Source organism: Pristiophorus japonicus, chromosome 10 (genome assembly GCF_044704955.1).
Source record: "Pristiophorus japonicus isolate sPriJap1 chromosome 10, sPriJap1.hap1, whole genome shotgun sequence".
In the NCBI taxonomy this organism is placed as follows: domain Eukaryota; kingdom Metazoa; phylum Chordata; class Chondrichthyes; family Pristiophoridae; genus Pristiophorus; species Pristiophorus japonicus.
Window position 1 is genome coordinate 54,436,137 of NC_091986.1, and position 13,502 is coordinate 54,449,638.

The 13,502-nt window shown below is 46.0% G+C and overlaps 1 protein-coding gene across 1 annotated transcript in view; it reads left to right on the top strand.

The window, feature by feature from the left end:
- myo16 (myosin XVI) overlaps nt 1–13,502 on the top strand; it is a 1,091,439-nt gene that overhangs the window by 778,553 nt on the left and 299,384 nt on the right. Inside the window, exons 24-26 of the mRNA XM_070891428.1 lie at nt 6,375–6,553; nt 7,911–7,991; nt 10,589–10,794. Coding sequence (XP_070747529.1) covers nt 6,375–6,553; nt 7,911–7,991; nt 10,589–10,794 — 466 coding nt within the window. The remainder of the gene's footprint in view (nt 1–6,374; nt 6,554–7,910; nt 7,992–10,588; nt 10,795–13,502) is intronic.

Here is a 13,502-nt window from a genome sequence, read left to right on the forward strand (position 1 = left end):
GCGTGTTCAGCCAGCAGCGCATGCCACAGGGCATTGGTTGCGGAGGTCTACTCATGCATCTCCTCCAGTGTCTGCCGTGCTACCTCCAGTAGCACGAATTGCACAGCAGACACCTGTGAAAAGTCACACGCAAACTGAGTAAACCCTGGAGAAGCTCGCGACTTATCGCGACCATCGGCGAGGAAATGGAGATCAAGCTCTCCAACTGATCATCCATGGGATGCCTCCGTGGGGTCGGCGTGCATAATATAATGCACCTTAGTGTTGCCAGCTGCACGCCGCTTAGTCCCAGTGCCTCTTCCGTCTCAAGATGACCACAGGTTCCTCACCCTCCGTAAATGATTCTTCCTCCTCCTCCTCAGTGGTGGTAGTGTCGTCTTCCTCCTCCTCCTCATCCTCCTCCTCCTGTTCCTCCTTCTCCCACTCCTGTTCCTCCTCCTCCTCGGTGGTGGTGGTGGTGGTGGTGTCGTTCTCCTCCTCCTCCTCCTCAGTGGTGGTGGTGTCATTCTCCTCCTCCTCCTACTCCTACTCCTGTTCCTCCTCCTCCTCCTCGGTGGTGGTGGTGTCATTCTCCTCCTCCTTGGTGGTGGTGGTGGTGTCGGTGTTGGTGTTGGTGTTGGTGTCGGTGTCGGTGTCGGTGTCGGTGTCGTTCTCCTCCTCCTTCTCCTCCTCCTACTCCTGTTCCTCCTCACCAGGTGCAGGTGCAGGTGCCATCTCCACTAGTGTCTCAGGTTGACCTTAAAAGCACATTTGAACTTATTACAGAGCTTATTAGAACATAAGGGTACACATTAACAAGAGACGTTAATGAGAGAGGTGCCACATAAAAGGTTACTGCACAAGATAAAAGTTCACGGGGTTGGGAGTAATATATTAGCTTGGATAGAGGATTGGCTAACTAACAGAAAACAGAGAGTCGGGATAAATGGTTCATTCTCTGGTTGGCAAACAGTAACTAGTGCGGTGCCACAGGATCAGTGCTGGGACCCCAACTATTTACAATCTAAATTAACGACTTGGAAGAAGAGACTGAGTGTAATGTAGCCAAGTTTGCTGATGATACAAAGATGGGAGGAAAAGCAATGTGTGAGTAGGACACAAAAAATCTGCAAAAAGACATAGACAGGCTAAGTGAGTGAGCAAAAATTTGGCCGATGGAGTATAATGTTGGAAAGTGCGAGGTCGTGCACTTTGGCAGAAAAATCAAAGAGCAAGTTATTATTTAAATGGAGAAAGTTTGCAAAGTGCTGCAGTACAGTGGGACCTAAGCGTACTTGTGCATGAAACACAAAAGCATAGTATGCATATACAGCAAGTGATCAGGAAGGCCAATGGAATCTTGGCCTTTATTGCATAGGGGATGGAGTATAAAAGCAGGAAAGTCTTGCTACATCTATACAGGGTATTGGCGAGGCCACACCAATACCCTGTATAGCTAAATACTGTGTGCAGTTTTGGTTTCCATATTTACGAAAGGATATACTTGCTTTGGAGGCAGTTCAGAGAAGGTTCACTAAGTTGCTTCCGGAGATGAGGGGGTTAACTTATGAGGAAAGGTTGAGTAGGTTGGGCCTCTACTCATTGGAATTCAGAAGAATGATAGGTGATCTTATCGAAACGTATAAGATTATGAAGGGGCTTGACAAGGTGGATGCAGAGAGGATATTTCCACTGATGGGGGAGACTAGAACTAGAGGGGCTGCCCATTTAAAACTGAGATGAGGAGAAATTTCTTCTCTCAGAGGGTTGTAAATCTGTGGAATTCGTTGCCTCAGAGAGCTGTGGAAGCTGGGACATTGAATAAATTTAAGACAGAAATAGACAGTTTCTTAAACAATAAGGGGATAAGGGGTTATGGGGAGTGGGTAGGGAGGTGGAGCTGAGTCCATGATCAGATCAGCCATAATCTTATTGAATGGTGGAGCAGGCTCGAGGGGCTGTATGGCCTACTCCTGTTCCTATTTCTTATGTTCTTATATTACATATCAATACATGGATTTCACTGCCCCAAAAAGCTTTAGCGGCTGCATCCCTTGCTCTAATTGCTTCTTATGCACAAAGGCTGCATGCATTACATGACATGACATGACATCATTCATATATTGCATGTTGCATTATAATTACAGCACGTTGCATTCCTTTTTAAAACTGTTTGACACATTACTCATGAGACGCATAGTTGAGCTCCGCAAGACCGCAGGTCTTGGCCGAACGGTGTTCCTGGCCCACCAGCATGGCTGCACGCTCCTTGAGGTCAGTTAGGGTTTGCAGTGAGCAGTGCCACCTTCCGTGTGCCTCTGCTCCCTGTGGTTGCTGGATATCTTCTTCTGCAAATGAGAAAAGAGCATATCATAAGCTAATTGACTAGGTAGTATCATGGAAACAAAACAGTTTAAAACATTACATGCAAATAGGATCATGCACGGTTGAAACAAAGCTTAGCATGTTTAGGAACTATAGCTTGACACATATACATCTCTCTATACTACAGCAGCCAGAGAGACGTAAAAAGGGCACAGGTTCAGAGCCCTGTCCGGATCTTAACAGGGAGTATATGTAATACATGTATGAATAACAAACTTAAATTCAATCCAGGAGATGAATTATAATTACAATTTGCATCAGTACAATATAAAATGCTACTTACTCTTGTCGAAGCTACTAAGATGTTCCAGCGCTTCCGGCACTGATCGAACCCCCTCGCCTCATGGGAAGCCGAGAAGAGCACGTCGGCGATCTCAGACCATAACTTGCGACACTCATGGGGTGGGGGCTTTCCATGAGCACCCGGGTTAATAGGCCCCAGTGGGACTGCACCTCAGCAATGAGGGCCGCATTCGCCTCATTAGAAAAGGGTTTGGCCCTCTTTCTCGCCCCCTCCACATGATCCACACTACACGAATCCACACAGATTCGGACATCTCTTTTTTTATCTTTCTTTTCCTGTAATAATCTGTAATATTCTCTTTCTCACTCTTTACTCTCTCCTCTCTGTCACTGCCTTCCTCCCTCTCTCTCTATTCTCTCTCTCTCTCTCTCTACCCCTCCCTTTGCCTTCTGCACATGTGTGGATGACCCCTGATCTCCCGAAACATGGGAAAACCTGTCACCAAAAAAAAAATTGCATGCGCAGAAGGCCGTTGCTAGGGAAGCTTTTGCCTTCTATGTCGCTGGCCATTCGCTGGGTGCGCGTCACATCGCTGGCCTTTTGCATTGCCCATTTCACATCGCTGGCCTATTGCCGAATGGAAAATTGTGATCCAAAAAATGGGCGATGTTCCAGCGATCGGTAAGGCTAAGACATCAACCATCGCTGGAACATCGCCCATTTTTTGGGCGATAGCCAGCAAAGTGGAACGTCTAGCCCTAAGAATAATCATTTTTTAAAAGTCTCCATTTGTAATTAATAAGCTTTCTTCAGTTGAGTCCAAAACTCTTGCATTTAATCAGCTAACTTCAAATGAATACTTTTATTCCTAATTAATATTCAAAATCATATTAATATGCTTTTGTCGTTCTTATTTTCATTTCATCAATTATTGCATTCTTAGTAATTTTCCCCAATACAAGCTTAGATTGATGAGTTCTGCAAGTTTCATATAATAAACATTGTGATACTGTAAAGTTAAACCAATGGTAGAAAAGGAAAGATTTTCATATGAATCCAGCACACTTAGTGGGTTACTGAGTGGTGATAATTACAAGGTCCAGTAGTCTAGTGATTATGATACTGGACTCGCAATGCAGAGGTTATAAGCTTAATTCCCACCATGGCAAATGATTTCCTAAATCGATTTATTTCATAAATTTATTAATTTGTGGTTGGTGCCTGGAAAGCAACTAAAGCTGCTGGATTGCCATAAAAACCCAACTGGTTCATTAATACCCTGCAGGGAAGCAAACCAACCCAGTCTGAACTGCATGTGACTCCAGTCCCACACTATGCGGTTGAGACTTAATTGCCGTAGGAATGGGCAATAAATGCTGTCTTTCGAGTGTCACCCACATTCCAAAAACAAAAATAAAAGTCTGACTGCAGCCAGGGTAAGATTGGGAGCTGAGTAGGGCAAGAAATACGATTTTTAGAAAATATTTGCAAAATGGTTAGATTTAATGAATAAGTCTAAAATAGGTTCCGAAAGTAGTATGTACTTAATTGAACAAGAAAGCTGGTGATGTTCAATTTAGTAATGAAGCATAAATAGCTATTGTGATGGAGGGATTGTAGGTTACTATGGAAGGATGAGTTTGATGGGCTGAGTGGCCTCCTTCATTTGTGTGAAGTGATTCATTTGGTACGATGAATGAGGAGAGGTAATATAAACTAAGTGGTACAATTTTAGAGGGCGTGCAAGAACAGATTGATCTGGGGGTGTAGGTACACAAGTCTTTGAAGGTCTCAGGACAAATTGAAAAGGCATATGGGATCCCTGGCTTTATAAATGGATGCACTTATTTGCACTACAAAAATGGCCACCGTGCTCCACCCTTTGTCTATGATTGGTCCCCTTGGAGGATAAGCCACACCCTGAAGTTTCACTGGAATGTGTAACTGGAACCGCCCATCCCAAGGTCTCACTGACTGCAAATTGTAACTCGATCCACTTTGACTTCCTGAAGTGACAGAGGACACAGGTCCCCAGAAGACAGCAAGGGCCAGCCAAAGTGCCTTACCCCAGTCCAAGTGCATCCCTCCTCCAGCCAAAGTGCCTTACCCCAGTCTAAGTGCACCCCTCCCCCAGCCAAAGGGCCTTACCCCAGTCCAAGTGCATCCCACCCCCAGCCAAAGTGCCTTACCCCAGTCCAAGTGCATCCCTACCCCAGCCAAAGTGCCTTACCCCAGTCCAAGTGCATGCATCCCCAAGCCAAAGTGCCTTACCCCGTTCCAAGTACATCACTCCCTCAGCCAAAGTGCCTTACCCCATTGCAGGTGCATGCTTCCCCGCACGCCTCCACCACACCATAGATGGGGCATTGCGTACGGATTGTTAACAGGTTTATTGGGTATGAAGTGAACAGTGACAGTGTCGTGACTTCTGGATATCATCCACTCCAACAATGACCCTTATAACGCACGCACCGAGATTTCCGAGAAGGGTGTTGGAAGAACGTGATCTGTCTTACCCGAGTTCCCTCCCGCTTCCCCTCTCTTTCCCCACCCCGCATGTCCCTCTTTCTCCTCCTCCCTGTGTCGGGGCTGGGGGAGGGGGCAGCGGAGAGAGAGTCGGGGGGAAGAGAGAGTTGGGGAGGAGCGAGTCGGGGAGGGGGGGAGAGAGTCGGGGAGGGGGAGAGAGTCGGGGGGGGAGAGAGTCGGAGGGGAGAGAGTTGGGGAGGAGCAAGTCGGGGGGGGAGAGAGTCAGGGAGGAGAGAGAGTCAGGGAGGAACAAGTCGGGGGTAGGGGAGAGAGTCGGGGGGGAGAGAGTCGGGGAGGGGGAGAGAGTCGGGGGGGGGGAAGAGTCGGAGGGGAGAGAGTTGGGGAGGAGCAAGTCGGGGGGGGAGAGAGTCAGGGAGGAGAGAGAGTCAGGGAGGAGCAAGTCGGGGGTAGGGGAGAGAGTCGGGGGGGAGAGAGTCGGGGAGGGGGAGAGAGTCGGGGGGAGGAGAGAGTTGGTGGGGAGAGAATCGGTGGGGGAGAAAGTCGTCGGGGGAGAGAGAGTCGGGGGGAGTGACAGTCGAGGGGGAGACATCGGGTGGGGAGAGAGTCAGGGCCGGGGCTGGGGCTTGAGCGGGCGAAGAGAGTCAGTGCCGCAGGTCCTGCTTCTTGGCACCACGTGGAGGGAATGATTCGGGGCCGGCGGGGAGTGAAGCGGGGGGGCAGTACAAATAGTTACACTGGTTATAAATAGAGGCAGATCTACAAAAGCAAGGGAATTATGCTAAATCTTTATAAATCACTGGTTAGGATTCAGCTGGGATATGGTGGCCAATTCTGGGCAGCACACTTTAGGAAGGATTAGAGAGGGAGCAGAGAAGATTTACTGGAATGGTACCAGGAATAAAAGACTTCAGCTATGTGGGGAGACTAGAGAAACTGGCGTTGTTCTCTTTAGAGCAGAGAAGGTAAAGGAAAGATTTGATAGAGGTGGTCAAATTCATGAAGGGTTTTGATAGAGTAAATAAGGAGAATCTGTTTCCAGTGGCAGAAAGGTCAGTAACCAGATGACAAAGATTTCAGGTAATTGGCAAAAGAACCAGAGGCGACATGAGGATTTTGTCTTTTACACAGCATCTTAAGATTGCCAGTTTAATCAGCTTATTCAGGGAAATCAGGACTGATTTCTGAGGGACATCACTATTTCAAGATGAACAGTAACATGGAACTGGAAATGCACCAGAAGCATATTACTATTTACTCTCTTTTCTTATTGAATTTGCAGCCAGCGAAAATGTCGTTATTCATCAATTCTTTCAGGCAAAATTGACCCAAACTGGTTCTCTTCTTCCTCATCATCATCACTTGAGCCTTAAAGGATCCAAAGCAGTGCGGTTGTCTCAGAATATGTATTCTACTTCTCAAACCAAAGGAACAAAGACGTTTCTGGACCGCAGCAGCAAGGTATTGGTGAGTCAGCATTTAATTAATTCATCTGTTCTTCTGCAATTTCATAACAGGAGCTGAACTATTGTTGCATGAACATGCAAATCAGTTTTACATTTACTGCACATTTGCTGAATGTTAATTCTATGAACAAACTAAAGCTGAGATTTTTATTTTTGCACAATCCTGTAAATCTCTGGGCACAGTTGATTGGTTTAGTTGCTGAGATTTTGATTGCAACTGAATGGACAGAAATTCAACAGCAATGCCTCAGGATTCCCATGCTCTGTGTGCCCAGCAGGTGTGGTTCTTTACTGGTTGCCTAAACTCAGAAAATAGCACCACTGTGTCCAAAAAAATTTAGATATGGTTTAGCATTTTACATATATCAATACAAAGAAATGGATGTGCGACATTACTTGTGAATAATGGCCAGTCGGACAAAGTAATGGAACATGCCCAGCAACTGTGGAATTGTACCCCAGCAAGGACTCAGAACCTTCGGGAAAAGAGGGGCTTGGAGAAAGTTGGCTGAGAAAAGTGCTGAGGAAGGAGCCCTTTTTTTTCACAGCCAGGGGTTAATTTACACTACCAGCATTGAGTCTTGCAGGCAAGTTGTGGGTATCAGGACATTACTAGCGTGTTGCCCATAATTCTCCAACTATTAAAATGAATGACAGGAAACTGTGGGTCTTATGCTCACAATTTCTCGGCACACATAGCACCTCAACCTTATGCAAAACTTCGAAAACCAGTTCTCCTCTTTGTATCAAAGTAAAAATGTGAGCTCTACTTGCAGTGTCAAGCTCTATGAACATAGGCTCATACAGCTAAAATTATAAGAGATATCTTGTGAAACTCGAGGAACAGCACCTTATCTTCCGATTAGGCACTTTACAGCCTTCTGGACTCAACATTAAGTTCAACAATTTCAGATCATAACCACTGCTCCCATTTTTTTCGACAGCGGGTGCTGGTAATGGTTCTGCTGTTGCCATTTGGACCTCCTCTAGACCCATTTTTTTTACTTGTCCCATTAACACCCTCTTTTGCCTTGTTATATCATCCGTTTTGTCATTTAATTTCTCCTGCCTTCTACACTATCTCAGACCTTTCCTTTTGTTCTATCCTCTCCTCCCCACTTTCCCTGGCTCTGTACTTGCTTAAAAACTGTTACATCTGATGAAAGGTCATCGACCTGAAATGTTAATTCTGTTTCTCACTCCACAGATGTTGCCTGACCTGCCGAGTATTTTCAGCATCTTCTTGTTTTATTTCAGATTTACAGCATCTCCAATATTTTGCTTTTGTAGAAGACCTCAAGCAGCTAACTAACTCCTGTGCTTTACAATTGTATTGTTTTCCTTTCTCTAAGTTCCTGAAAAATAAGAGAGCAACAACATTCCTCCTACGTCTGGAGCATGGTGGGCCCACAACCCTGGCTGCTCAGCTCAGGGTAAGTACTTAGGAACAGCTAATAGAAATCGTGAATGCCTGGTATAGTTGGCTTACTTCTGAACATTGTACAATACAGGCCATGCATCTGAAATACACAATAAGGTTCATGAAAACAGGAAGATTTCCCTTGACTGCATCAACTCATAATTAATGTAATTAACCAAGAATAGAAACATAGAACATAGAAACATAGAAATCCACAGTGCAGAAGGAGGCCATTTCGGCCCATCGTGACCGCGCCTGCTGACAAAGAGCCCTCAATCAGCAGGTTACATATAAACCAATGAGCAATGAACAATGGCGGAAATATAAAGAACATCAGCACTAGTCCAACCCACACAACTGCAACACCCCCTGCACCGCAACATTCTACACTCCACCCCAACTGGAGCCATGTGATCTCCTGGGAGAGGCAAAAAAAAGATTAAAAACCCAGGCCAATTGGGGGAAAAAAAATCTGGGAACATTCCTCTCCAATCCATCCAGGCGATCAAAACTGGTCCAGGAGATCACCCTGGCAGTATTCAACACCCTGCAGTACTTACCATCGTATCTGCGCCAGCCAACAAGAGGTTATCCAGTCTCATCCCACTTACCAGCTTTAGGTCCGTAACCCTGTAGGTTATGGCACTTCAAGTGTCCATCCAAGCACCTTTTAAATGTGGTGAGGGTTTCTGCATCCACTACCCTTCCAGGCAGTGAGTTTCAGACCCCCACAACTCTGTGCATGAAGAAGCCTCCCCTCAAATCCCCTCTAAACCTTCCACCAACCACCTTAAAACTATGTCCCCTCATAATTGACCCCTCCACCAAGGGAAATAGGCCCTTGCTATCCACGATATACAGGTCCCTCAAATTTTTATACATCTCAATGAGGTCTCCCCTCAACCTGCTTTGTTCCAATGATAACAAACCCAGCCTATCCAATCCGTCCTCAAAACTAAGATTCTCCATTCCAGGCAGCATTCTAGTAAATCTCCTTTGCACCCTCTCGATTGCAATCACGTCCTTCCTGTAATACGGTGACCAGAACTGCACGCAGTATCCAGCTGTGGCCTAACCAGAGTATTATACAATTTAAGCATAACCTCCCTGCTCTTGTATTCTATGCCTTGACCAATAAAGGCAAGCATTCCGTATGCCTTCTTAACCACCTTATCCACCTGGCCTGCTACTTTCAGCAATCTGTGGACAAGCACTCCAAGGTCCCTTTGTTCATCTACACTTTTGTGGCCTACCGCTTAATGTGTATACCCTTTCCTTATTAGCCCGCCCCAAGTGCATTACCTCACACTTCTCCAAATTAAATTACATTTGCCATTGTTCTACCCACCTGACCAGTAGATTGATATCCTCCTGCAGTCTTTCCTCTTCATTATCAACCACACAGCCAATTTTAGTGTCATCTGCAAACTTCTTAATCATACTCCCTATATTCAAATCTAAATCGCAAGGGTCCCAGTACTGAGCCCTGTGGAACCCCACTGAAAACATCCTTCCAGTCACAAAAACATCCATCAACCATTACCCTTTGCTTCCTACCTCTAAGCCAATTTTGGATTCAACTTGCCACTTTGCCCTGGATCCCATTGGCTTTAATCTTCGTGACCAGTCTACCATGTGGGACCTTATCAAAAGCTTTGCTGAAGTCCATATACACTATATCGTACACATTCCCCTCATCAACCCTCCTGGTTACCTCCTCAAAAAATTCAATCAGGTTAGTCAAACATGATCTTCCCTTAACAAATCCGTGCTGACTGTCCCTAATTAATCTTTGCCTTACTAAATGTAGATTTATTCTGTCTTTCAGGATTTTTTCCAATAATTTTCCCACCACTGAGGTTAGGCTGACAGGCCTGTAATTACTCGGCATATCCCTTTCTCACTTCTTAAACAAGGGTACCACATAAGCAATCCTCCAGTCCTCCAGCACCATGCCCAAATCCAAAGGGGACTGAAAAATGATAGTCAAGGCCTCTGCTATTTCCTCTTTTACTTCGCTCAACAGCCTGGGATGCATTTCATCCGGGCATGGGAACTTATCTACTTTCAAAGCTGCTGAATCTCTTAATACCTCCTCTCTCACTATGTTTATTTCATCCAGAATTTCACACTCCTCCTTGATAGCAGTATCTGCATTGCCCCTTTCATTTGTGAAAACAGACGCAAAGTATTCATTAAGAACCATACCAACATCTTCCGCCTCCACACAAAGATTATCCTCATGGTCTCTAATAGGCCCTACCCTTTCTTTAGTTATCCTCTTGCTCTTAATATATTTAAAGAATATCTGTGGGTTTTCCTTAATTTTACTTGCCAAGAATTTTTCATGCGCTTTCTTAGCATTCCTAGAATAAGACAATTGTCATTTCTAAAATGACAGCTCAGGTTTCTGTGAGATTTTTGATTATGAACAGTGGCCATGTTGTTGAGAACATAGCAAATTAGCTTTCTTGCTAAGTCAAGTAATAAAAATGGAACTTCAGATTGCTATTTGTAAAGATGAATAATAAAATGTTTGCTCAAAAAGAACCCGTTGTAGAGACCTAAAATAGAAGGAATACTAAATCTTTACTGAACTTTTCACTCTAGAGTTCAATTAGTGATATAATGGGAAAGCTCCAGAATTCAACTCCTCACTTTGTACACTGCATCAAGCCCAACACGTCCAAGCAGGCAGACAAGTTTGAGAACTTCTATGTATCAGCTCAACTGCAATATATTGGTGTTTTGGAGATGGTTAAGATGATCCGCCATGGATACCCTGTGCGACTATTTTTCAGTGACTTCCTTGCAAGGTAGGTTATTTGTTAACTAGCTAAGGATCAGAAGTACTTAACGTTCTGAAGCACAGCCATGCCTGGAGCTTACACTTCCTGCTGTTGCTATTTTATACTTGCAGTACGATCAGGGGTTAGTTTATGTTGAGAATTAGCACTAGGTAGTGCCTTTGTTGTTTTGACTTCAAGGAGAATAGTAAAGTCTACATTTATTGTAAACCTGCTGATTATATTCTGTACTGTTCATTTACCTGATCAATGCTCATTAAATTTGTCTGTTGATTTCTATGTTGATTTGCAGTTTGAGAGGGCATACTTTTTCCTGCCTGAAAGAAGGAGAACATGTGGTCACATGTGATAAGCTCATAATAAAGGATGAAACTGAATTCTGAGTACAATGAGCAAGTGTGATCTTAGCTCCTTTAATGAGACTCCAGAGTGCAGGTACCTCGTGGGTGGCCTGCTTATATACCATGCTCCCAAGGGATGCTGGGATCCCTTGGGACTCCAACAGGTAGGCCCTCTGGTGGTAGTGTAAAACAGGTTGCAAGGGGTTAAATACATAATATCACTCCCCCGTGAAGTCAATAGTACACAATCTGGGACTTTTCGCTCCCTTGTCGATCGTCTCGGTACAAATGCAGGTGTGGGTAAGTTGGTTGGTTCTTCACTGGGCTGCTGGGCAGCTGGCCTTGCCGGACTGCTGGGGATGGTGAGTTCGGCTTCTTGGTCAACCATGATGTCAGTTGCCACTTGTGTGTGTTTTGGAGGGTCAAAGTTGGTGGTGTCTTCTTCTGTTTGTTTGTAGCTGTTGGTGAACCACAATTTGATTTGATTCAAATGTTTTCTGTACATTGTTTAGTCCATTGACCAATTTGACCTGAAACACCCTATTCCTCTCTTTGGCTGTGACCATGCCAGCGAGCCATTTGGGACCATTTCCATAACTGAGTACAAACACAGGATCATTGATCTCAATATCGTGTGACAAATTTGCGCAGTCATGGTACATGCTTTGTTGATGCTGCCTAAACTCCAAGTGATCATGGAGATCAGGGTGGACAAGAGAGTCTTGTTTTGAGCGCCCTTTTCATGAGCAGCTCGGCTGGGGGAACTCCGGTGAGTGAATGGTGTCTGGTGCAGAAGCTGAGCAGCACTCGAGTTTGCAGGGAGCCTTCCGACACACATTTCAAACTTTGCTTGATGGTCTGAACTGCCCGATCTGCCTGGCCATTGTATGCGGGCTTTAACAGGACAGATGTGACGTCCTTGAATTCAGCAATGGTGAAACACGGCTCATTGTCGCTGACCAGGACATCAGGCAGGCCGTGCGGGGCAAACATGGCTCGTAGGCTTTCAATAGTGTTCGTGGACGTGCTTACAGACGTTATTGCACATTCAATCCATTTTGAGTAAGCGTCCACGACAACTAAAAACATTTTGCCGAGAAATGGGCCTGCGTAGTCCACGTGGATCCTCGACCACGGTTTGGAGGGCCACGACCACAAACTTAGTGGTGCCTCTCTGGGTGCATTTCTCAGCTGAGAGCAAGTGTTGCACTGGCGCACACATGAATCTAAATCTGAGTCGATGGCGGGCCACCATAATATGGGATCTGGCTATGGCTTTCATCATTACAATGCCTGGGTAGGTGCTGTGCAATTCACAAATGAACATATCTCTGCCTTTCTTGGGCAAGATCACGCGATTGCCCCACAACAGACAGTCTGCCTGCAGGGACATTTCGTCTTTGCGCCTGTGGAATGGCTTAATCACCTCCTGTATCACCGCTGGGATGCTGGACCAGCTCCCATGGAGGACACAGTTTTTTACCAAGGACAGTAAAGGATATTGGCTGGTCCAAGTCCTGATCTGGTGGGCCGTGACGGGGACTTCTCGTTCTCGAATGCATCCATTACCATGAGCAAGTCCGCTGGTTGTGCCATTTCCAGTCCGCCGATGGGCAATGGCAGCCGACTGAGCAGTTCTCTGTGCCTGGTCTGTGGCGGATTACATAGTTGTATGCCGACGGCGTGAGCGCACATCTTTGAAGGCAGGCAGAGGCATTGGTGTTAATCCCTTTGTTCTCGGAGAACAGTGATATGAGCGGGAGACGGAGCGCCAGGCGAACGGCCTACAAGAGGCCCAACAGCAGCGTCGGAGAGGCTAGCGGGGAGTCAGGAGGTGGAGTGCCAGGCGAGCGGCCAACAAGAGGCCCAAGAGCAGCATTGGAGAGGGAAGCGGGGAGTCAGGAGGTTGAGTGCCAGGTGAGCGGCCGACAAGAGGCCCAACAACAGCGTCAGAAGAGGTGAGCGGGGAGGCGGGAGGTGGAGCGGCAGGCAAGTGGCCTACAAGAGGCCCAACAGCAGCGTTGGAGAGGCTAGCTGGTGCAGCTGCAGCAGGGTGAGAAGGCAAAAAAGAAGTAGAAAGAAATTGAAAGCTGACGTCACAGCCAAGGGGGTAAGTGATTGGCTGGTAATTGGTAAGTAGTTTTTTGTTTTCTTTTCTTTATCAGTCAGTAACCTTTTAGCCTTGCTGTTGCCAAATTAAGTTGATCTAGGGGTTAAGTCATGGCAGGAGAGCTCAGACACGTGTTCTGCTCCTCCTGTACTATGTGGGAAGTCAGGGACGCTTCCGGTGTCCCTGACGACTACGTGTGCGGGAAGTGTATCTGGCCGCAGCTCCTGACGGACCGCATTGCAGCACTGGAGCTGCGGGTGGATTCA